The sequence below is a fragment of the Carex rostrata genome, chromosome 31, assembly GCF_964058835.1.
Source record: "Carex rostrata chromosome 31, lpCarRost1.2, whole genome shotgun sequence".
NCBI classification, from domain to species: Eukaryota; Viridiplantae; Streptophyta; class Magnoliopsida; order Poales; family Cyperaceae; genus Carex; species Carex rostrata.
In genome coordinates, this window is record NC_135948.1 from 3258741 (window position 1) to 3284948 (window position 26208).

At 31.9% G+C, this 26208-nt stretch overlaps 2 protein-coding genes across 8 annotated transcripts; both read left to right on the plus strand.

Annotated features, from left to right (window-relative positions):
• Positions 1–9464: 9464 nt before the first annotated feature.
• Positions 9465–10846, plus strand: LOC144547402 (putative glutathione S-transferase). Its single transcript, XM_078296037.1, has 3 exons — positions 9465–9629; positions 9724–9898; positions 10387–10846. The coding sequence occupies exons 1-3, from the start codon at positions 9469–9471 to the stop codon at positions 10753–10755; spliced, it is 705 nt and encodes a 234-aa protein (XP_078152163.1). The 5' UTR covers positions 9465–9468; the 3' UTR covers positions 10756–10846.
• Positions 10847–17331: 6485 nt separating this feature from the next.
• Positions 17332–24331, plus strand: LOC144547420 (V-type proton ATPase subunit B 1). Of its 7 annotated transcripts, none has more exons than XM_078296067.1 (16): positions 17332–17497; positions 17766–17860; positions 18597–18669; positions 18787–18842; positions 18982–19080; positions 19174–19233; positions 19339–19450; positions 19778–19986; positions 20269–20397; positions 20890–21027; positions 21650–21800; positions 22610–22692; positions 22828–22875; positions 22994–23047; positions 23153–23236; positions 23856–24331. In XM_078296067.1, the coding sequence occupies exons 3-16, from the start codon at positions 18612–18614 to the stop codon at positions 24039–24041; spliced, it is 1467 nt and encodes a 488-aa protein (XP_078152193.1). In that variant the 5' UTR covers positions 17332–17497; positions 17766–17860; positions 18597–18611; the 3' UTR covers positions 24042–24331. The 7 variants fall into 7 exon arrangements, with proteins under 7 accessions (XP_078152193.1, XP_078152198.1, XP_078152195.1 ...); XM_078296072.1 differs by having other exon boundaries at positions 17766–17853; positions 18598–18669; XM_078296068.1 differs by having other exon boundaries at positions 17419–17497; positions 17782–17860.
• Positions 24332–26208: the final 1877 nt, after the last annotated feature.

Sequence of the window (26208 nt, forward strand, 5' to 3'; positions counted from 1 at the left end):
CGGTTGGAACTCGGAGCTAATTAAGAACAAAATGCACAACAATAATTTTATTTATCGAATGGAAAAATTACTAACTTCCTTGTTAGTGCATAAATTTGGTTTTGCTCCTAGATCAGATAACTGAAATGTTTTAGGTCTACATTCCAATGGTAGATATACGTCAAATAATTAGTTAACATAAATATGAGCGAGGCTACGGTATTACGCATAGCACACTTCAGTCTGTGTTCATAATTTGATTCTCAAAGACCACACAGTTGATCTGAACGGCTAATTGTGATCTTCATATGAAAATATACTTGAAGGAGAAATTTCATATTTTTTAGATTTTTTTACTATTTCTCTAAATAGGTAGAAAAATATACCTGATCTAAAATTCTGCACCATCTAAAAGTACCGATTTTCCACCTATCTAAGAAAATAATAGTAAAAAAATATAGAATTTGTCCTTCACATACATTTTTCGTATTTATATCGTACTAAGCGGTTCGGATTAATTATTTGGACTTTATAAATAGAGATATAAATGAAGATATAAATCTATAGTACGGACTATTGCGTGCTGTTCATCGGTCGGTTCGGTTAAAACCAAATAAAAATAGTCAAACCAAAATTTTATTCGGTTTTCAAAATCAGAACGAACCAACCAAATTAAAGTAATAAACCGAACCGAAATAAATAACGGTTTATTCGGTTAAACCGAAATAACCAAAATTAGATCGGAGAGATAAGAGGAGAGAAAATAAAACAACATATCGGAGAGAAAGAAGAGAAAATAACACTAAAGAACACAAGAGGGAGAGAGAGTGAAGAGGTAGAACAGCCCTGGTACGAGACAGAATTCGACTAATAATCGGATTTGAACAAGTTAAAGTAAAAATCTCCAAAAATTGCAAAAGAAAGATTCAATCAATGATTAAATAGTTCATAGGAGATTTTACAATCATTTCCCAAATAAAATTACACAAGACAATGATTTCAATTCAACGGCAATCAATTTCACAGACAAAATTTCAAAGTGAAAGTAAGTGAAAAAAGAGAGAGTAGGGAAGTGAGACATGGAGAAAGAGAAAATAAAAGTGAGAGTGGGAGAAAGACAAAAGACGGAGACAGGGAGTGGGAATCTAGGGTGGGACCCAGTTAAGAGCAAAATATTAAGGGCCTGTTCGGCGGTACGAGATGAAAGGGAATTGGTACAGGATTTTAAAATTTTTGAACTGAAAATTATTGTTTACGAGGAAAAAAAAAATCAATCTAAGTGAATTTTTTTTCTCACGTGAACAGTAATTTCGTTGCTGCAGCTGAACAGGCCCTAAAAGAAAAAAAGTAGAAAATGAGAGGAGGTTCGCATGGCACAAGAGGTTAGGAGCGGGTTTGAAATATTTTGCAGCTGAAAAGTCTGTTCGGTTCGGTTCGATATATTCGGTTCTGAAATTTTTTAAACCGAACTAAATCAGAATATTGAATCGGTTTGAAGAAATAAACCGAATTGAACTATTAAACCAGAAAAACCGAACCATTTAGTCCAATCTAAATCGGTTCGGTTTAAAACCGATTAAACCGGACCCAATGAACACCCCTATATATATTGACATAATATACATGGTTAATAAAATCCAACCGTGTCAGATCTAAAAAAAGGCGTTGAAAAGGAAGGTTTCTACACTGTCAAAGTAACTGTATATAATAACTAGGTTTATATACATGGTTTCTACAAGTCATTTGTGTATTATTTCATAATCAAATATACACGGTTTGTTATTTAGAACTGTACATGTTTTGTATTTTTTTTAAACGATTTATAAAAGTATTCATATTTACTAGTCATTAAACATACAAATTAATATTATATATCCATCATTCAATAAATATTCAATATCATAGCATACATCATCAATCATATTTGTTCAACATTCAACAAACAAAAATAATTGTTATACATATAAATATACATATACATATACATATACATTCAACAAACAAAAACAATTAATATACATATACATATACATTCAACAAACAAAAACAATTAATATACATATACATTCAACAAACAAAAGCAATTAATATACATATGCATATACATTCAACAAACAAAAACAGTTAATATACATATACATATACATATACATATACATATACACCTTACTTTAAAAGTTAAAATATTTTCTAAAAATTAAATTATTTTTCAAAAGCCAAATTCTCAACAATGTTTAGTTTGAATCATCTATGCTAACGAATTATAAAAACCCTTATTACATTTCAAACACAATTATATAAAAAAGACCGTGTATAATGAACAACATGGTTTCTGAACAAACCATGTCTAACTTATGACTGGGGTCAGGGGTAGTAACAGATGCGAAAAACCAAAAACCCTTAACATGATTTATACACTTTCATTTTTTAAAAACCATGTACATTTGTTATATATATTTTTTTAATGTGCTTGTTAGCATCCATGTGTTATTCTAATCATTAAAAAAAAAAAAAAAAAAACATGAAGAAGCTGACGTACAAATTTGAAACAATTTATATATACATACATATTTTCAAGGTTATTCATATCTGTTGTGATTTAACCTTCACAATCTGATGGTTGTTGAAAACAAAATGAAGAGTAGAGTGAAAATGAAGAGAGAGTAGAGAGGGGTTCGGACTTAAATTAAATTTAAGGGGCAGAAGGTGAAAAGAGGAACATATATGAGATTGAATCGTCTGCCCCCCCTAGGGGCAGGAATTTTCTGCCTCCAGAGTCACTGTTGGTGGACCCCCTAAACCCTAAAACTCTAAACCCTAAACCCGGCCCCACCCCGCAGTGACTGAGGGGGCAGGATTTTCCTGCACCCCGGGGGGCAGGTGATCTGCTTCCAACATATATAGTGAGGAGCGATTGGAACAAGGAATTAATCTTGAGAAGGGTTAGTTGAGAAAGCGAGAACAAAGACTACACGGTTTAAAGTAATAATCCGTGATTGGAGATTGGTGATAACCATACACGGCTTTTCACTAACTAACATTGCGATTATAAAAGTTGGTAACTTACGGACACGGTTCGCTACTAATGAACCGTGTGGGTATGTGTGAGTTTTTTTTCACGCAAGTGTCTCCTCCTATTACACATTAATTGTTAATGTACATCTTTTTCTCATCAATCCGTGTATAATATGTTGTGTATGATTACGTTTTTTGTACTGGTGCATGCAAATGAATTTAAATCATTAGAACATAGAACATAAGTTTTTTACCACTTAAAAATACACTATTTTTTTTAGAGAGAAGATACACTCTTTATAATGTTCACTAAACACTGAATGCTATTTTTTACTGATTCGGCCTTCTATTTTTTATTTTTTAAATCTTTAAATTAGGGTCTTCTACTGTATCTACGGTGGATAATTTTACCTAATTAATTCAATTAATATTGTTTGAACTAATCAATTTGAAACATTTATGGTAAATTCAAAACAAATTCTTCCTATTTCAAACTTGCTGCACTGAAAGTACCATTAAAAATTACAAATTCTAATTCTTCTATTTTTGAGTTTTCTACAGCGTATTTTTCATGCATTCATTACTTCCGGGGACACCAATCAGCTGTATGTCATTAATTTAGTTTTCTTTTTTTCTCTCTCTCTTTTCTTGTACGCAAAATCACTGTTTATATCTGACAGAAAATAAGGGGCAAAGTGGTCCTGTAAAGATGGCCACTATGGCACTATGCGATGAAGTAATTGCTCAATTATGAATTTATGATAAAGGTACACGTTATACAATAAATACATAAATAAATAGAAAAGATAGGAGAGTCAGTGTTTATACTAGATGCAAAAGAGCAACATCTGGGATGAAATATTTCTCAGACATAATTTGGATTTAGATTGACAAAACTAAGGAAGGTAGTCTTTATTAAAAGAAAAACTAAAAAAAGGAGGTAGATGGGTTAATGCATTAATACTTAATTAATCATATTTTATAATGTGTGTCTTAAAATAGTCTTATTCTATGTATCGTAACAATTTAATCCTGTAAATATATATTGAGTAGAGCTAAAATGTCTCATTATTTACGGGTCCCAATCATCCCTCTCTTTTTAAAATCAAAATAGTTGACGAATCACTCAACATGATCTCCATATTAAAATATACTTGGAGACCAACTTTTATATTTTTTTTTCAGAAACCTTTTATTAACTTTATAGATGAATTAAACAAATTTTACGTAAAAATATCTTAAAAAAAGTGATTTTGTATCTATCTCCAAAAATAGTACATTTATTTTCAAAATATAGAACATTCAGTCTCCAAATGCATTTTAATATAAAGATTATGTTGAGCGGTTCAAATAAACTGTTTCGAATTTGAAAACTAATATAAAGATGTGAGACGTGATTGGAACACTAAAACAATGAGAGCATTTTAACCCTACTCATATTCAATAATTACATTTGTAGATGCTACTATTTTGAATAATAACAATATTGAGTAGGTATCATAATTTTCATATTTATAAATAAACAAAAGAAATGTTAAATAGACATAATATATATATGAGGAGGGTTCCAATGCCTCATTTTTTGTTATACCTCATCATACCTCATATTTTATATCTTCATTTTCTTTGTATTCAAAGTCTAAATTGTCGATCTGAACCGTTCAACATAATATCCATACTAAAATATGGTTAGGGATGAAATTTTATAATTTTTTAAATTTTTTTACTATTTTTTAAGATGGGTAGAAAATTACTGTTTTTTGAACGGTTCAAAAACAGTGATTTTGTACATATCTTAAAAAATTCCAAAAATTATAAAATTTCGTCTCCATGCATATTTTAGTATAAATATTTTGTTGAATGGTTCGGATCGACAATTTGAACTTTGAAAACGAAAATATAAAATATGAGGTATGAAAAAAATGAGGCATTGGAACCCTCCTATATATATATATATATATATATATATATTTTTCGGTTAGCATTCAAGGACTGCACAGTACTAGAACAAGAAGTAAAGTGCTCCAAGTAACCCGCCATTATTTCTAACTAAAAAAAACATAATGCATATTGCACATTATTATATTTTAGCGTATGATCTATGCCTTTAGCCAGCTAGGTTTGGCGAGAACTAAGTTATAGGAACTGGACCATGTACAACTAGAACATGATATTGGAATTAAACATATTTTAACGAAAAATTCCTCAATTTTATATCCACAAATTTTAAGAGATAATCGCGAATTTTATTACCAATTTATTGCACTTTTTTTAAAAATTGTTTTGACATATCTAAATGCATTGTAAGAAAGAAGACTATTTTTTCAGATTATAGTCGTATCATAATTTTTTTATCATTAAATTATTTTTTAATTTCAAACTGATCACTATTCTTAGTCATCAATTTTTTTGAGATGCTAATATAATAATTAATAAATTTCAGTTTAAAAAACAATCTAAAATTAAAATCCAATTCGATCTGACTCGACATCGTACAAATCCGATACAGACTTAAACCCAAATCCGACCTAACAACCCAATTACTACCTCTCCCAATGAAGCACTTCATCCCGATTTTTTAATTTATATCCAAAAAAATAATTAAATTTTAAAAAATAACCAAAGCTGAATAGGATTTCGAAATTTACCTAAATCGGAATTTTTTTTCCGATAATTCAGTCCAAAACCGGAAAAAATTTCTCCGGTTTTAGAATTCCAAAACTAAAAAAAAAAAAAGAAACCGTAAAATTTTTTTCCGGTTTCAACATTTTTTTTTCAGATTTCTTTTTTATTTAAATAGAAATATTTATAATTTATTTATTTTTTATATTGAAATATTAGAAATATTTAATATATCGCTTTGAAAATAGATGAAATACTATATAATTTGATTTATTAGAAAGACTGTTACAAATAATCCGGATCAACATTTTTCATTCCGGATTTTTTGTGGTTATAAGAAAAATTAATATATTTATTTATGTGTTATTGGAAAAAAAATAAAAATGTTTGGATTCTCAGTTATTGATTCCGGTTCAAAACTCACTTCTAAGTAAATACAGAAAATATTGTCATCTTTCTAGTATATTTAATTTCTAAAAACTGGTATCTATTTTTGAAAATAAAAAATAAAATTTTAAGCTATTTAATGATTGTTATTAAAAATAATTATCAAAATAGATACAACTTTTTATAAATTAAATGTACTAGAATGATCACAATATTTTATGTATTACCCGGAAGTGACTTTTAAACCGGGATCAATAACTCAGAATCCAAGCATTTTTATTTTTTTCCACTAACTCATAAAGAAATATATTAATTTTTCTTACAGTCGCAAAAAATTCGGCATGAAAAATATTGATCCGGATTATTTGTAGCAGTCTTTCTAATAAATCAAATTATATATTATTCCATCTATTTTAAAAAAAATATATTAAATATTTATAATATTTCAATACAAAAAATAAATAAATTATAAATATTTCTATTTAAATAAAAAATAAATCTGAAAAAAAAAAGTTGAAACCGAATTTTTTTTCTTCGGTTTTTCTTTTTTTTTTCCTTTTTAATCCCTATTTTGGAATTCTAAAACCGGAGAAATTTTTTCCGGTTTTGGACCGAATTACTGGAAATTTTTTTTCCGGTTTGGGTAGATTTTGAAATCCTGTTCAGCTTTGGTTATTTTTTGAAATTTAATTATTTTTTTGGATATAAATAAAAAAAATCGGCACATCATCTGACTGAACCAAAAAAAGAAGAAGCTCTCAACCGCAACGAAAAAAAAAATGAGCCTCCAAATTAATTTACTGAAAATTCAAATCTACCCATTGAAAAATGTAATTGAAGATCACATTTTACATTTGAAAATATGCTTGGAAGATACATTTCTAAGTCGAATGATCTATATTAAATATAATTCGAATCCAAATTACCTCCAACTGAAAATAATCCCAATTGAAATGGAATTATTTATTCGATCCAAATCCTACCTAACCTATCCACTATTAATGATGCTATCGTGCAAAGGATTCTTATCACTTTGTATTAAAAAAAATTCTGGTAAATTTCGTGAGAGATCATTAAACTTTGCTATTTGTCACAAATTAGTCACTCAACTTTTATTTATTTTGATTAAGTCACTCCGATAATATTTACATTCAAAATATTAACAGAATCCCACATAGACATCCAACTTATTAATTTTAAAAATTAAAAATTACTAAGACAATTTGAAGACAACATGCGTCCTTCCCTATTCTTTTTTCTTTCTCTTCCTCCATGTCCTTTCCTTTTTTTCCAACTTTGATTTGTCTCTCTTCCTACCGAAATTTTTAAATATACCATGGTTCAAAAAAAGATAAACCCAAACACCATTTTTTTGAAAAATTTCGAATTTTGACACGGCCGCATCCCGAGGGAGCGGCAACCTTATTTCGGGCCGCTTCTAGGTGATGCGGCCACCCTGTTTTCAGTTCAAAGTCACATGAGAAAAAGGCAAAAAAAAAAAAAAAAAAAAAAAAATGGGCCGCTGCCCCTAGATGCGGCCCGCAGAAAAGTGGCCGCATCTAGGCGATGCGGTCATGTCAAAATTCGAAAATTTTCAAAACCGGGATGTTTGAGTTTATCTTTTTTGGGATGATGGTATATTTAAAAATTTCGGCTCTTCCTACGTGCATAACTTTCTGAAATTTGTTTTTAGCTATACAAGATGGAAAAACACGGTTAAAAGACTCGATGCTCTAATTTATTTTCAGCTATTGTCTTTTATTTATGTTTTATTTTCGATAGTTAATTCTCTGTTATATTATGATGATTTTATATTTCTCTTAAAATCTCTAAGACTATGTTGTAATTTTCTTTATATCAAGTATGCCTATGACTATCCCATAAAAATAATGTTTACATTTCAATGCAATTGGTTGGTAGCGTCAACATTTTAAAAAAGAGTTGGGTGTTTACGTGGCATTCCGTTAATATTTTGCATGAAAATATTAACATAGTGATTTAATCGAAACAAATACAAAATTTAGTGGTCCCTGAGAGAAATAAAAGTTGAGTAACCAATTTGTGACATATAGCAAAATTTAGTGACCTCTTACAAAATTTACCTTAAAATCATATAAAAAAATATTTATTACGTATTGGGCCACATGATGATCACTTCTGAAAAACTATGGTAGTTGATATGGTAGTAACAAAATTCACGAATAATTCACAAATTATTCGTGAAATATTTGGATTTGAGTTGTTGACGAATCAATCTGTGTATTATTCATTTATTTGGTCTATCCGAATTATTTGTGGATTTTACAAATTATATCCGAATTATTCCTTGAGCATTTTTTTTTTTGCTCTTGTGAGACTAAGATCTCCAATCCAAACTCAATGTATAATTTCAAATTATTTCCGAATTATATCCAAATTAGTTCTAAATTACAAAATTTTGATTGAATCAAACTTTTATTTAATATGGTTGATATCTGACGTCCAAGATAACGAGAATTCCCGAATCTTAACTTTGTTTTCTTCCAAAAATCATACAATATTGTTTACACAAACTACAACATGAGAACATAATTGTCGTCAGAGACAGCCGGCGCCACAAAAGATCAGGCGCTAGCTAAGTCGATTCCAATCCAACCGTGGTCTATTGTTGGTTTGGTTCGGTTCGGTTCAAACAAATTTAAAATAAACAAATTAAAATTTAAACAGAATCGAATTGAACTGAACAAACCAAAGTAAAATTCAATTTGTTCAGTTGAACTGAAATATGACATTAATTTATAAAAATAAACATTTGTTGTTAATTTTTTGAATTTTTTAAAAGATGAATTTAAAAATATTGTTTGGTTCAACTTAACTAGTTTTAAACCAAACCAAGCAATAAACATATGTTGTAATCTTTAATTTTTTTAAAAGTTTGATTTGCACATGAATGGATTTAAAAATTTCGATCAGTTCAGCTTAATCAGTTTTAAAAAATAAACCGATCAAACCATTTAACTAAAAAAACCGAATTCTCGCAATTTAGTTTAAAACCAATCAAACCGGACCAATGAACACCCGTACTACTTTCTTTTGCAAGTCCCAAAAGCATAAACATATGCCTACGGGCCACTTTGCCACAAAAAAAATAAAAAAAAATAAATAAATACTCGCTAACAGATTGTAGATATCAACGATTTTTTTTCATACCTATGCCGATTTTCTAAATATATTAAATAATATTTTTTATTTGACAACTCTGTATTAATTTTCTAAGTACATCATGTCCTTATCAAACAATCCCTCCGTAGCTAAGTAGTTGACTTGTTCTTCTAACAAGACAAAAGAAGAGTAACTCAGTTAATTTTGAAAACAATATATCCTTCCAAGCTAAGTAATTGACATATTTGTTTTCTCACACGAAGAAAAGAGAGAATAAACCACATATATAATTGTTTAAATACCAAAAGGTATTACCATCAATGCATGCCTCAAGAAAGAGAGAAACAAATGGAAGAGACTGTGAAGCTATTAGGTACCAAAGGAAGCCCCTTGAGCCACCGTGCCGAAGTAGCTCTACGGCTTAAAGAGGTCAAATTTGAATTTTTAAATGAAGACCTGGCTCACAAGAGTGACATGTTATTACGGTAAATTGTTTAAATCATAGAAATTTGAACAGCATGAATTTAGATTGGTGATATTTTAGTTCGACTTATTAGAATTTCATATTTGATTACACAGGTACAATCCAATCCATAAGAAGGTTCCAGTGCTGGTACATGGAGAAAAGCCGATTGCTGAGTCGCTAATTGTAATTGAATATGTTGACGAAGCATTTGAAGGCTATAATATACTGCCAAGGGATCCATACGAGAGGGCAATGGCTCGTTTCTGGGCTCGCTTCATAGACGAAAAGGTTGTTGGTATTATATTAAGAGAGGTTATATATGGTGGTATATATGCATGCTGTGTTATGAATTAATATATCTATTTTTAAAATTCAAACAATCGATCTGAACTGTTCAACATGATTTTTATTTTAAATATATTTGTTGATCAAATTTTATATTTTTTAAAGAAAATTTACTATTTTTTTAAATAGGTAGAAAACCACTTGTTCTAAAAATTCTATACCAACCTTCAAAAAAAAAAATTTCTATACCATTCAAACTAGTGATTTTCTATCTATCTAAAGATATTGTAGAAAATTCTAAAAAGGATGTAAAATTTAGTCTATGGGTACATTTTCAATATAGAGGTTTAGATTTAGATTGACTATTTTAAATATAGAGGTTTAGATTGATAATACAAATCAATTTGCACTATGCATAATACCATATATAGCTTCATTCATTATTATTACTGTCATCATATCATTTGATCAAATTATTCTTGTTTATTTAGGTTATTCCAGCATTTTGGATGTCATGCTGGACTGATGGAGAAACTCAGAAGGGATTTATAGCCCAATCGAAGGAGACTCTAACTACACTCCAACGCCAGCTCGAGGGGAAAAGGTTCTTTGGAGGTGACTCGATCGGGTTGGTCGATTTAGCTGGCTGTATGATAGCATTTTGGTTTGCTGTACTCCAGGAGGTGGCTGGAATTAATTTGTTGAATGAGGAAGATTATCCCGTCTTGTGCCGTTGGGCTGAGGATTACTGCCGTGTCGGAGCCGTGTCGGAATCTTTGCTTGATAGAAACCTACTGGTTGCTCATTTTGCATCCAAAAAGGAGAGGATTTTTGCCACCAAAGCTCCCGTTTATGATTAAACTTGAAATATTCAAGAAGTTCGGGTTCAGCAGGACATTTTTATTTATGGTTTAGAATAAATTTTCAAATTATTGTATTGTTAAATGCAAATCTTAATTTTCTTATATAAAATTGCTTACTACATAAATTTTATTGAAATTGAAAAAAAAAATCTGTACTTGTGTTATTAAGTAGCAAAGAATTAGAAATTCATATAGAAATAAACGGTTAGATCGAGTATTAAAATTAAAAAAATAAAAATATTGATCCCTTGGTGTGGACCAATCCGCCATATGCATAGCCTCACTCTATTGAACCGCATAGATACATCAGCGCTTCTCTTGTTCTTTTATTTCTCCAGTTTTCTTCGTCGCAACGCCGTCTCACCAAGTAAATATTCTGACACGGCTCCGACACGGCAGTAATCCTCCAGTTTTCTTCGTCGCAACGCCGTCTCACCAGTTTTCTTTGTCGGAATCTTTGTTATTTTCTGTATGATGCAGCATTGTTTTAACTATGTTGTTCGTGCGTTTCATAAATTAAAAATTGTTCTATCAAAATCTTCACCCGCTTAGCTTCTCTCTCTTCGGGTGTTGCATAAATCTCTCCCTCTCCCTCTTCCTTAGATCCGCATCCTCCCAGGTACCTGACTCAAGCAAATTAAAACTGACGAACCAGATTAATTCCAGTCGGATCAAACTCAATCCGATTCATGTGGAGACTGTAGGACTTTGTTTTGAGATTCGTATTAGGCTAAGAGAATCGTCCGATTGTAATTGTCCTCGGTCAGGTAAACTGAGGGGATGTGAATTCCTCTCCCTCTCCCTCTCCCTCTCTTCACCTACTTAGCTTCTCTCTCTTCGGACGTTGCATAAATCTAACCCTCTCCCTATGCATCATTGTTTTAACTATGTTGTTCGTGCATTACATGTATCTTTCCTCTCTATAGCATGCAATATAATTCCATCAAGAGCTTGTAAAAAACGCACTAATGTGGATGATTTCTAGACATTGATTTTTGAACTTATTGATTCACATAAAAAAAAAAATTGAAATGTGATAATTTTTTATGAGCACAAAGAGAAAATAACATAGATTACATCTAACGGTTTTATTTTGACTTTTAAGTTTCAAATTTTGAGTTATTAAAGTTTTAAAAGATGGAGACATGATGGAGGCACAAAAATGGAGGCATTTGAATCGTCCTCTATATATAGAGAGAGGAGGATTCAAATGCCTCCATCTTTTAAAACTTTAATAACTCAAAATTTGAAACTTAAAAGTCAAAATAAAACTGTTGGATATAATCTACATCATTCTATCTACACACATGTAAAATATTATGATATTTCAACTTTGTTTTGGTTGTTATCAAGAGATTGTAAAAAAATATACTAATGTGGATAATTTCTAGACGTTGATTTTTCAACTTATTAATTCACATAAAAACAATATTGAAATGTGATAATATTTTATGAGCATATAGAGAAAATAACATAGATCACATCTAACGGTTTTATTTTCATATTTATAATTTAAATTTTGAGTTATTGAAGTTTTCAAAAATAGAGGCATGATAGAGGCACAAAAATGGAGGCATTTGAACTCTTCTCATATATATCTCCATTCTTATATTATACACGTAGTTGTCCTGATCCATCAACGGCTAATATTGAAAGATAAATTTTCAAATTGAATATCAGCCCTCCAATCACATAATCTGTCTTCTTTTGATTAAATACATCAATTTTATGTGTAGAAGTCTAAATTTAGTTAAAAACATACTCATCACATAAACAACTACATGGTTTGTCACAATTAAAATTGAATGAATCCCTTGCAATCCGTTTCCTTATTTCTTCCTACAATTATCTCTGATTCCTGCAATTAAATTATTTCCTTATTTTTTTTTCATTTCCTCCGTTTCATTTCCCCTCCTCTTCTATAGTTTCGACAATGAAAATGAAAACAATGATATCTTTCCGAATTTTATTTAGGGCTACTGTATTTTGTGAATATATGAATAGTAGATGTTGTGTTGATTGAAACAATCATATCTTTCCGATCTGGAGAGGAAATGAAGAATATCTAGAACCTTCGTGTTGAGAAATGATATGTCGAGAAATTTTTATTGTTAAAATAATTTCCATCAAAATATATATGTGAAAAAAATCCTTATTTGAATTATTTAATCATACTTTCCCAATTTTGTTTCTTTACATATCATTTCTCCTCTAAATTGTTTAATGACATGTCTTATTTTTGGAGAAAATTAAATATTAAATCACAACAATACTTAATTTGTTTTTATGTTATATTTGATTTTTTTTATTTGTTGTTGTTTATTTTATTGTTATTTATTATTTGGAATTTTTTTTTATCATTTGTGTATTTCATTTTCACTTAAATATATTTTTTGTTAATTTTGTGTGAATGTCAAATAAAAAGATCTCTTTATATTCTATTCAATCATATAATATATTTTTGTTGCAACGCACGGGCATGATACTAGTATATATATATATATATAGAGTTAGGCTGGGGTGCTATGGATAGCATAGTGGCCTCTATGCTACGGCTCAATATTCGAGTTTTCAAAATCCAAACGGTCGATCCGAACCGTTCATCTTATTCTCCATATTAATATCTGCTTGGAGACCAAATTTTATAATTTTCTGAATTTTTTTACTATTTATTAAGTATTTTACAAAATTATTGATCCAACGGTGGCTGCACAAAACAGTAAAACCGTTGGATTAGCGATTTTCAAAGTGGCTTAATAAATAGTAAAAAAATTCAGAAAATTATAAAATTTGGTCTCCAAGCAGATATTAATATGGAGAATAAGATGAACGGTTCGGATCGACCGTTTGGATTTTGAAAACTCGAATATTGAGCCGTAGCATAGAGGCCACTATGCTATCCATAGCACCCCAGTCTAACTCTATATATATATATATATAAGGCTATGCTACTTCGCGAATTAAACGAGCTGTTTTAATTAGCGCTCATATCTATAGTTTCAAAGTCCAAATAGCCGATCAAAACCGTTAGATGTTTAATCTATATTAAAATGTGCTTGGAGACCAAATTTTACATTTTTTGGAATTTTTTTACTATTTATTAAGATGGTTTGAAAATTGCTGTTTTTTAATGGTGCAGAATTTTAATAAAAACAGTGATTTTCAAACCATCTTAATAAATAGTAAAAAAATTTAAAAAAAATATAAAATTTGGTCTCCAAGCACATTTTAATATAGATTAAACATCTAATGGTTTGGATCGGTTATTTGAACTTTGAAATTAGAGATATGAGTGCGAATTAAAACAACCCGTTTAATTCGCGAAGTAGCGTAGCCTTACTCATATATATATAGAGCAGGGCTCCAAAAATAATCCAAAATCTGAGCCACACGGCTTGTAATTAAGATCTGTGCCGATCAAAAACTCTGATTAGTAAAAAAAAAAATACAATCCAGTTTCCTCTATCGCCTCAAGTTCCAATAAATTTGTGTCCGTTTGCGTATTCCCTCCACTCCAACCTGACTTACGACCCCTTCTATCGTCTCTCAAACACTACTGTTCTCTCTCACTCTCTCTACTCTTGCTCATCTCATTCTTCCGAGACGTCATCTCTTAGAACCATCTCGCTCTCCCTAACTAGGTCACAAAAATAACCAAAATAAGAATAATCATTTTTTTTTGCCAAGTTTCTAAATTTATATGTCTGTGTCATTTTTTCATCGAGTCATTCTAATTTTTAACAATTAAGAATAAACTTATTATTCTATAGTCTATACAGTATAGATTGTGGTGAAATCAAAACCAAGTATCAACAATCATACAAAGTTTGTCTTCCTACTCAAAATGTAGAGGTGCAGAGATTGGATTTAAAAATTGTATATTGACGAAGTTACTAGAGAGGAAACTAAACTAAAAAATGCTTCATTTGCAAAATAAAAACCGATCTACCTCCAAAAACATCATTTGTGCAAAAAATCAAATGCTTCTTTCGTGCATATGGTTGATGAACATAATTTAAAAAAAAAATAACATGAACTTAAGAAAATCAATTATGAAGAAAGGCGATGGCTGAGAAGACGGTTCAACGGAGCTTGGAGGCATGGTTGGCAAGGAAGCTTCGGCTAATTCGCTGAAGGGCCAGGCAGGAGGAGAGACCACCTCCTCTTCTCTTTCTTTGTCGCAGGAAGGAGAAAAGGACATGCAGTAAGGAAATCAAAGGACGTCGCGGGGAGAAGAAAGGACATCAATTTTCAGAATAGAAGGCCGAACGGGAAGGAGAAATGGACGCACGATCGGCCATGGCAACAATTTTCTAGATTACTGGAGAGAAGTTTAATATCAGAGACACTGGAGATGACTGAAAGAAACTAAGGCGTGTCATTTTAGAAATGAAACGTCACTGCCAGATGTCATCTGAACCTTTAATCTGAAATGAGACGTGCGGTTCGGAATTTGGATTATTTTTGGAGCACAAAATATTGGAGCATTGGAACCCTGCTCATATATATATATATATGAGGAGGGATCAAGTTACAACAATTTTTTAGTTACAACAACTATTTTCTATATTTTCAAAGTCCAAATCGTCGATCCAAACAGTTAGATGTGATCTCTACAATAAAATGTGCATGGAGACCAAATTTTACATTTTTTTTTACTATTTATTAAGATGAGTACAAAATTCAATGGTCTGAATTTGACTAGTTTTTGTACCAATCTTAATAAATAGTAAAAATATTCCAAAAAAATGTAAAATTTGGTCTCCAAGCACATTTTATTGTAGAGATCACAACTAACGGTTTGGATTGACGATTTGGACTTTGAAAATGTAGAAAATAGTTATTGTAACTTGTTGTAACTTGATCCCTCCTCTCTATATATTTTTTATTAACATTAAATTTTAAACTTCAAGTGTGCAAGCTCTTTTTTGACGAGAAGTGTTCCAATAACTTGCACTTTTTATGTTCGTAACTTGGAGATCAAATTTTACATTTTTTGGATTTTTTTTACTATTTATTAAGATTGGTACAAAAACTAGTCAAATTCAGATCATTGAGTTTTGTACCCATCTTAATAAATAGTAAAAAAATTTCAAAAAATGTAAAATTTGGTCCCCAAGCACATTTTATTGTAGATATCACATCTAACGATTTAAACTGTTAGATGTGATATCTCAAAAATTGCTGAGCTACCGTTGGATCAACAATTTTGTAAAATACTTAATAAATAGTAAAAAAAATTCAGAAAAATATAAAATTTGGTCTCCAAGCACATATTAATATGGAGAACAAGATGAACGGTTCAGATCGACCGTTTGGATTTTGAAAAATCAAATTTGGACCGTAAGCACTTCGGTCCATATGCAACTGAATGCATATTAACCACTCTATCTATATATATATATATATAGAGAGAGAGAGAGAGAGAGAGGTAGGCTAATATACAATCGATTGTTCCTAAGGTTCCGTACAACCAAGTCATTTTCCAATTTTTAAAGTCCAATTGATCGATCCAAACCGTTCATCTTGTTCTCCATATTAATATGTGCTTGGAGACCAAATTTTACATTTTTATGAATTTTTTTACTATTTATTAAGCCACTTTGAAAATCGCTGATCCAACGGTGGCTTCTGGTTTTACTATTTTGTTAAGCCACCGTTGGATCAACGGTTTTCAAAGTGGCTTAATAAATAGTAAAAAAATTCAGAAAAATGTAAAATTTGGTCTCCAAGCACATATTAATATGGAGAACAAGATGAACGGTTTGGATCGATCATTTGGACTTTAAAAATTGGAAAATAACTTGGTTGTATGAGACCTCAGGAACAATCGATTGTATATTAGCCTACCTCTATATATATAGAGTTAGGCTAATATGACACTAGTGTTATATCAAACTAAATAACACCACATCTTAAACCCTTAGATCTGCTTTAAGATTCGTACTATCCGCTTTTACTGTTCAAGCACTTCATTTTGTACGAATCTTAAAGCAGATCTAAGGGTTTAAGATGTGGTGTTATTTAGTTTGATATAACACTAGTGTTATATTAGCCTAACTCATATATATATATATAGGATTTGGCTAATATGCTATGTATATATATATATATATATGAGATGGGCTATGGTGAGTTGCGAAGTAAAGCGACTATTTTACTTCACGCTCATATTTTGTGATTTTTAAGTTCAAAACGTCGATCCGAACTGTTCATCTTGTTCTCCATATTGAAATGTGCTTGGAGACCAAATTTTACATTTTTTGGAATTTTTTTACTATTTATTAAGCAATTTTGAAAGTTGCTGATCTGATGGTCCAGAAAATTTTACTGTTTTTTTACTGTGCACAGCAAAACAGCAATTTTCAAAAATGCTTAATAAATAGTAAAAAAATTCCAAAAAATATAAAATTTGGTCTCCAAGCACATTTCAATATGGATTAAACATCTAACGGTTCGGATCGGTCGTTTGGACTTTCAAAATAAAAATACGGCGTGAAGTAGAAACACATTTTACTTCGCAATTCACCGTAGCCCACCTCTATATATATATATTGTGATATTTTTGAAAATATAATTGCGGCACTGTTATTTTCCTAGGAAAATATCTTTCTTTCCTATTTTCTATGTTTATTTTTCTGATTATTTTTAAATTGCAGTGCTAATTTTTGTTGTCCACGATCTCGTCTCTCTCCTTTCTCTCACACATCTCCAGGTTGCTGTCTGCCTTGAATCTGAGGTAAGCTCCATCTTTGATCGGACAATCTTTGGAATTTTGGTAGCATCTCTCTCTCTCTCTCTGTCTCTGACACCCTCTCTCGTTCGGTCGTTCCTGTCGCTGCAACCCTCTGCCCCATCTCTTCTCCCTTTTGACCACCAGCTGTTCTCTTCCCTCTAGTTAAACCATCTAGTGGTGCTCAAGTCTCTTACCATATCTCATCTCCTTGAGCACCCTCATCAGAACCCTCTTTCTTATTTATTTGTTTTTTTTTCTCCTGGGCACTAAGAATTTTTTTAACGAAGGTAAACGGAGGATAAGGCTGATCCATTGGTGGTGTCCGGTGACGAGACCTGAGGCCTCTTGCTTGATTCCTTGTATCGTGCTATATGATTTCTATTTTTTTTTTTATCCCCTTCTTTGTTTCAATTTCCTTTGAATCCACCATTAATGGCTGAATTGAACCTTGTTGGGAGTATGGTTAAGTATATTGGGGGAGTGGAAGGAGCTTATGGTATTTCTTCCTTGAAACTTGATTTAATTTCGGTGGGTGTTTGTCTTGGCCGAACCCACCCTTCTTGTGGTTTATATTGCAATTATTGCCTAACTTCTGTGCTAATGGGATTATCACGATCCTTGAACTGTTCCCGACTGAGTCTTTCTCAATTTTGGAAATTCCACATAAAATTGAAATTTTGCATTTATGATCAAATTTTCCCAAATCGGGCGAATATGGTTCCAAAATAATATTGATATTAATTTTTTGTTAATTTATGTGGCTTTGGTAAACAATTTCAATGTGACGTCTAACACAGTTACTGTGTTAGACTGTCATAAATAAATTGGGATTATTTGATTTTGGCCAAATTTTACAAAATAATGGTTACTGGTGCTATTTCAAAGCTGGTGATATTTCCAAACAGTAAAAAGACATTTTTGATTTAAAATGTCTTGCAATGATTTCTATAGTATTAGTACCAGCTAGGCACCATATAAACTTTGGAAAACTTGTTGTTCCCAACTCGATGTCTGTTAGTTCTAACTGACAAACTCATTTACTCAGCTAGAATTTGATACTTTTTACCTAACAACTAATACAAAGTGATTAAATTACATATTAGGTTATCGTTGAAAAATGGGTTTTGCCAAGAGTGGTGCTGACATGGAGGAAGGAACCTTGGAGATTGGCATGGGTGAGTTCTGAATTTAATTTGACCTTTTTCTATTTTCTAATCAATGTTCTTTTTTGCTTTAAGAGATGCCTTAGGCAGAAATTTGTCTAATTATTGCCTTTTTTTTTTTTGTTTTAGAGTACAGGACTGTTTCTGGTGTTGCTGGACCCCTAGTTATTTTGGAAAAAGTCAAGGTACATAACCATCTGACTTTGCTAGAAGGAAAATATAGATTTCAGTATAGTTATCGCTTTAACTTCAATAATGGCAGAAAAGATTGCATAAACAGCTGTTGGTTATAACTTTCTTTTAAATGTGTAATTCTTGCTTCAGGGCCCAAAATATCAGGAAATAGTAAATATCAGGCTCGGTGATGGCTCCACCAGACGTGGTCAAGTGCTGGAAGTAGATGGAGAAAGAGCTGTTGTTCAGGTCTGCTATATAAGAAAAATATTCTTGGCTGCCTGAGGTTCAAGTTTGTATAAGCACGAGTTATATAATTATTGAGCTGTTTTATGCTTATAGGTGTTCGAGGGTACTTCTGGAATTGACAACAAGTATACCACTGTTCAGTTCACTGGCGAGGTTATCTGTCCTTCCTTTTGCTATAAATACGAGTATCTTGTTTGATAAATGTTATGCTAATTTGGAACTAACAGTTTTTAATTTATGTTTTCTTTTATCTTTTAGGTGCTGAAAACACCTGTTTCACTTGACATGCTTGGACGCATTTTTAATGGATCTGGAAAGCCCATTGATAATGGTCCTCCAATTCTACCCGAGGCTTACTTGGATATTTCTGGTAACTTTTCTAGTCAATTGATACTTGAGATTAATGGTTTTCTTATTGATGTCCAGCAATGTGCTGACTACTGAGAAGCACCACTGAACTCTATTCTATGTTTCAAAATTCTGAATATGCAAATTGCCTAAGGTGCATATGTTGTTTGATTTAAAAGGGTGATTGGAAACCAAGTTAAACAATCTGTACTGGTGAAGGCACAGGTCTATACTGTATATGGTTATGTCAAAATTGATGTATTTAAAAAAATGAGATTAGGTTGCAAGCATTGTTATTATCTAATGCTTAAGAGACAGTCTCATTGCCAAGCTATATTTTGGATTATAGGGAGTTCAATCAACCCTAGTGAGAGAACTTACCCAGAAGAAATGATCCAGACAGGAATTTCAACCATAGATGTGATGAACTCCATTGCTAGAGGCCAGAAAATTCCTCTCTTCTCTGCTTCTGGGCTTCCCCATAATGATATTGCTGCTCAAATCTGCCGCCAGGCTGGCCTCGTCAAAAGGCTCGAGAAATCCAGCACCAGCGCTGAGGTAATTTACTAATGTATCACCACCACCACCACCAACAACAATGCCTTTAGTTCCAAACAAGTTGGGGTAGGCTAGAAATGAAACCCAACCAGAGTTCATGAGTGTTTCATTTCCATAAAGAGGCTGTATTTTTACGTTGGCTCGCCACACCTATTCTCTTAATTTTTATTAATTCCAGGTGTTTTGAGAAGTTTGCATTTCTTTACAGTAAACCCTCTTTATGATTAACTTTTTGTGCTTTCATCTTTTATTATCTGTTTGTGCTTTGTTTTGGATAAGCAGAAGGGAGAGGATGACAACTTCGCTATCGTGTTTGCGGCCATGGGAGTTAACATGGAAACTGCTCAATTCTTCAAGCGTGACTTTGAGGAGAATGGATCCATGGAGAGAGTCACACTGTTCTTGAATCTGGTAATCCATTTTTTACAAACAACCATCAATTTGCATTCCTGATACTGACTTGGTGCCAATCAGGTATTTTACCAGAAAGGTATCATTATTTTTTGTGAGTCATTTTAGAGCTTGTGTTTGCTTATTTTGAATTTTTTGGTAATTGAGCTTTACACTTTGGGAAAAAAACAGGATTTAAGAAGCAAACTAACACTGGCAGGTTTTTTTTTTTAAAAAAAAGAAAAGAAAAAAAGAAGCAAACTAGGAGCTTGGGGTTTCTCAAGATGTAAAATGGGAGCTTTAGGTCTCAATGAAACCCCATTACCTTACCAGTCATGTCCGATACTGTGCGAGTCTGTACCACAATTGGTAGGATGATGAACCCAGTAGTGTTAATGGGGTTACTATAGCTCACTGTCCCTACTGAAGTTAACTGCTTGTATAAGTTATAACCTGGGAAAGATCAAAACTGGAAAAAGTTTACAAGGTAAAGTCTTGATGCATCATTTCTAGGCTAATGATCCTACCATCGAGCGTATCATCACACCTCGTATTGCTCTGACTACGGCTGAGTATCTAGCATATGAATGCGGGAAGCACGTTCTTGTGATCTTGACTGACATGAGCTCTTATGCCGATGCTCTTCGTGAGGTACTATAATTGTCAAGCTGTTGTTTTTATTGATCCATTCAATTCCTCCTGATATACAGGCGTGTAACTAGATGCATAACTCTGTCAAAAATCCCCATGAATGTAGTTTTAATTGACATAAATGCTTAGGATGGATTGCTTGCTATGTTCCTATTGTTTATTATTTTTAGGTTCTGTACGCATACATGCATTAGTTCTTGCTTTTAGACAATATAAATTCAGTAAGCTCCAAAAGAAAGATCTCTACTACCACATTTCCATACCATCTTATTGATACTAATACTGGACCAAACTTGTACTGTATCTGCGCTGTTCTAATTGGGAGTTCATAGCTAAGTCTGTAACTAAACTTTTGGTACCTTAATTAAGCCCTGATACATTTATTAGACTAAGAGGCAGCCAAGTATGTATTGGTAACTAATTTGTGCAGTATTAAATCGACAATATCAATATAAGCAAAAGAAACATCATAACTTTTGGGTTTCTGTTACTAATAAAACAAAGCTTCTGTTATCATAATGATTTCCTAATCCCTATTAGTATATTTTCAGTCTTTTAGATGCTTGACCAGAGAAGATTTCCTTTATCCCTAATGCATGTTTATCTAAACCACTATATATAGGTCTCTGCTGCAAGAGAAGAGGTGCCAGGTAGGCGTGGATATCCTGGGTATATGTATACTGATCTGGCCACCATATATGAGAGAGCTGGTCGTATTGAGGGAAGAAGTGGCTCCATTACCCAGATCCCCATTCTTACAATGCCTAATGATGGTACATATATTTCTGTTTCTTCTCATGAGAGATGAGAAAAATATAGATTTTCAAAATTAGGCAGGGTGATGTAAATTGATATGATAAAAGCATCTCAGTATAATTTTCCTATTTCTTATTTATAAAATCTGGAAAGGAAATATATGTGATGTATTTTTTCATATGCACAAGGGGCAGAGCCAGGATATGTCACACGATTGGGCAAAAATTCAGGGTGGGGCTTAACTTTACAATTATTCAAACTACAAACATATTTTTACAATTCTTTCTAGAAAAATCATTCTAAAGGAGCCACATTTTCGAAAAAAAAATTGAGCCATGCTGTGGCACTTGCCACCCCCCTGACCGTACTTGCATATGTACCAATCAGTAGTGACTCTTCATTCTGTTGTATTAATTAATCAGACTCTTTTTATCGATATTATGAGAAACACTACACACACACAAAGCTAGGCTTATAAAAGTTTGCTTCAAATGATAACACTAACATCAAATTATCATCCATCACTGCCATGCTTTATTGTTTGGATAAGTTACACATCTGCCCTTTGTTTTGATTCATACAGAATATTTTCTTTTTGAAGTTAATCTTAATTAATTATTATGTATCATGAAAGGCTTCCTTCGATCAGTTTTTTAATCATCGCATCATTGTGGTAAGTTCTTGCTCGTACAGAAAATAGATGGTTTTGCAGTTTGAATTTAAATTGCTAGATTTGTATAGGATGTACTCTTTTTTATAATTTTAAGAAAGCTTTTAGGTGAACACTAGGCATGTGCTTGTGCTGAAAAACTATTTTATTGAATAGATATTACACATCCAACTCCCGATCTGACTGGCTACATTACTGAAGGACAAATTTACATTGATAGGCAGCTTCATAACAGACAGGTACTCTTCCTCATTGTTCTATTCTCTTAATTTGTCATAATTATCTCTTTCAAGTAAGCAGTATCCTGTAAGATCCCTTTTTTTTTTATCTCCTTATAGTCAATAATATATTACTATGGTCATATATATCTGCAGATATACCCACCCATCAATGTCCTTCCATCTCTCTCCAGGTTGATGAAGGTGAGATTAAATTTGTAAAAAACATAAGATAATTTCATTTTCTTTTCAGTATGTTTTATAGTGACCTCAAGAATCAATAATATCTAACTGAACAATACTTTTTTGTTTCTGCTTGTAGAGTGCTATTGGTGAGGGCATGACTCGGCGTGACCACTCTGACGTGTCCAATCAGGTCTTATTAATTTCATCATTATTTGTTTACTATTTTAAATTTTTATTAAATTAAATATTCTTTTTTTAGAACTCTTTTTATTCATTTGGTGATTGAACAAAGCAGTTATATGCTAATTATGCTATTGGAAAGGATGTTCAAGCCATGAAAGCTGTGGTAGGAGAGGAGGCTCTCTCATCTGAGGATCTGGTCTCTCTTTCCCTCTCTCTCCCTCTCTCTGACTCTCACTTTCTCACACACACGCACGTCCATGCACACACGCTCATGCATGCAAGAAATGCATGGGTAACCAGTCAATAAAAGTTAAATAGCAGTCTTAAACCAACAATTTTGGTGCTGGAGCTGACCAATACAGTTTGTCTGTCCAGTTTGAATGGATTGAATTTAGACGCTACCATCTTTTACTTACCAGAGTATTCTTTGTGCGCCAGTGGAACCTAAATATATCATGTATACCCTTTGAAATGAGAAATATCTCACATAGATCTGGAAGACACAAAAGCCATCATCTTTACCTTGTTTATTTTTCAAATAATACCCTATTCACCCTCCTTGACCCCTTCTGAGTACAGAGAATTAGCAAGTTTATGTATGATTTCATGTGGTAGGTGTACAAATTTTTTGAGAGGTTTTGTAGGACTTCACATTAAATTGCCCTTGTCTTCAATCATTTGATCTATTAAATGCAGCTTTATGTGAAAGTCTAGTAATCATTGCCTTTTTAACACTTCTTTTTTCAGGCATCTCTTGTTTCTCTTTTCTTTGGGTCATTTAGTCATGTATTGAATTGTATTTTTTATATATACAGCTGTATCTGGAGTTCCTTGACAAGTTTGAAAGGAAATTCGTGGCGCAAGGTGCATATGACACCCGTAACATTTTCCAGTCACTTGATTTGGCTTGGACGCTGCTACGTATCTTCCCTCGTGAGCTACTGCATCGTATCCCTGCCAAAACCCTAGACCAGTACTATAGCCGAGATGCTGCACACTAAGCAATCCACGCAAATTTGTATCATGGTCTCCTTGACAATTTCATTGTTTTGCAAGGAGCATCTATTTTAAATAAAATAGACCTCTCTTTTGTTTATAGATAGGCTTGATGTTTTTATTCATTCATGATATTTTTTTTTTCTATGCATGTATGGAGTGTTCGTATTCAGGGACTGTATTTGTGGTGCCTTGTAGTTGTTGCTTCTGTAATCTATATAGTTCGGAGGTAGTACCTAAGCAACTGTTGTAATAAGATGCTATTTTAAAGCATTGCCTCTGTATTTTGTGAAAATAGCATAATTGTCAGCCTGCTGTCCAAGGAAAGGATCTTTGCATTGCTTCTCCCATAATATGTGTGCATTGCGTTACATTTCCATAATTGAGAATAATGAGAACACTGAACTATAATTAGTAGCTTCAATTATTGGTTTGTATATAAGATTAATTTTGCCCTTGGCTATATAAGATTTACCTCTCGCACAGATGAGGTTGGTGGGTGGGCTCGAGGCAAAATCATTCCTTTCCGAAAGTAACGAAATTTCATATGAAAGGTAATAAATAGAAATTATAGGATAAATAGGCATACAGAATCTTTTATTCTTCAAATTTTAGATGCTCTCAGCTCTCTTTTAGCTTTAAGACAGATAATTCCAAAAGAGAGACGAGCCAAGATAAATGATGTAACTCTTTAAAAACAGTAAGATGAACATTCAGACAAGACAACATACCGAAATTCTTCGTAATATGATTAATAGCAACTGCTGATGTAGACTGTTAATAGTTTAATTCATTGATACAATGTTTCATCAAATGAACAAGAAAATAAAAATACTAATGGAATGTTTTTTTTTTCCTTTTAATTTTTGTTGTGATTTCATGAGCCAGAAAATGAGGTAGACCGTAGACGAGATAAATAATTTTATAACGATCGGTCAATTAACATAAAACGAGCTATTAAGTATTAATTAAACAACCAAATAAGCCAGTTCAAATTCTTAACGAATCAAATTCGAACCAGTTTCTGTCTTCCTGAGCTCAAACTATAATGCCAAAATTTAAAAAAAAAATCAAGAACAAAAATAACAATCATATATACAGTTTCGAAATAGTAGGAGCATTAAAAAAATCTAGAAGAAGAAAAATAAGAACTGTTATACGCATATATGACACATTACGCTCTTATCCAAACCCATTCATATCTGACACATTTTTGGATAAACTCGACGAAGAACAAGCTCAATTTTATTACGGAATTGAGAAGTGCTAAATCTCTAATAACAGTAAAATATTTTAGATATGTCCGTTTCAGCTGTACTCGTCAAAGCATGAAAAATATGTCTCAGTCAAGATCGAGTGGGGGTAGAACAAATTACAACACTATATGTTATGAAAAGACATATTCGGATAAAATCAAATATTAGATCCATGTTGCGTTGATTTGGGTAGGGACTGCCTCTGATTCTATTGGCCCAAGCAAAATAATGACAATCTCTATCACACTAATAGCCATATATTGACGATCAAAAAGTAGCGGTAAATTCTTATGCCATAATATTTTAGTTAAAGCGACTTTTAAGGTAAAATAATAGATGCGACAAACCGATAAGATTAAATTGTATTCTTGTAGAAGTATTATGTATAGTTTAGAATCTTAGATAGATTGGGGATCAAATTGGTATAATTTAGAAATCATTCATTTTTAAGAGGAGGTTCAAATGCCTCCATTATGCCTTCATTTTTAAAAACTTAAATAACTCAAAATTTAAATTATAAATGTCAAAATAAAACCGTTAGATGTGTTCTATGTTATTTTATCTATATGCTCATAAAATATTATCACATTTTAATTTTGTTTTTATGTGAATTAATAAGTTGAAAAATCAAAGTCCAGAAATTATCCACATTGGCACATTTTTTTTTTTTGCAATCTCTTGATGACAACCAAAACAAAGTTAAAATATTGTAATATTTTACATGTGCATAGATAAAATGATGTAGGTCATATTCAACGGTTTTATTTTGACGTTTAAGTTTCAAATTTTTAGTTATTAGTTTTTAAAAATAGAGGTATGATGGAGGCACAAAAAATGGAGGCATTTGAACCCTTCTCAATTTAAACCGTTCTTTGAAGGATCAATCAGTTATTTGAATGATTTTTTTTTTTTTTTT

What these genes read in the sequence shown, in the direction of transcription:
- LOC144547402 (XM_078296037.1), top strand. Translation starts at nt 9,469, where the DNA reads ATGCCTCAAGAAAGAGAGAAACAAATGGAAGAGACTGTGAAGCTATTA. An exon ending in AAGAGTGACATGTTATTACG is followed by an intron (nt 9,630 to 9,723) that starts GTAAATTGTTTA and finishes TTGATTACACAG; the next exon opens with GTACAATCCAATCCATAAGA. An exon ending in CTCGCTTCATAGACGAAAAG is followed by an intron (nt 9,899 to 10,386) that starts GTTGTTGGTATT and finishes TTGTTTATTTAG; the next exon opens with GTTATTCCAGCATTTTGGAT.
- LOC144547420 (XM_078296067.1), top strand. Translation starts at nt 18,612, where the DNA reads ATGGGTTTTGCCAAGAGTGGTGCTGACATGGAGGAAGGAACCTTGGAG. An exon ending in TCTTACAATGCCTAATGATG is followed by an intron (nt 21,801 to 22,609) that starts GTACATATATTT and finishes TTTATTGAATAG; the next exon opens with ATATTACACATCCAACTCCC. An exon ending in ACTCTGACGTGTCCAATCAG is followed by an intron (nt 23,048 to 23,152) that starts GTCTTATTAATT and finishes TGAACAAAGCAG; the next exon opens with TTATATGCTAATTATGCTAT.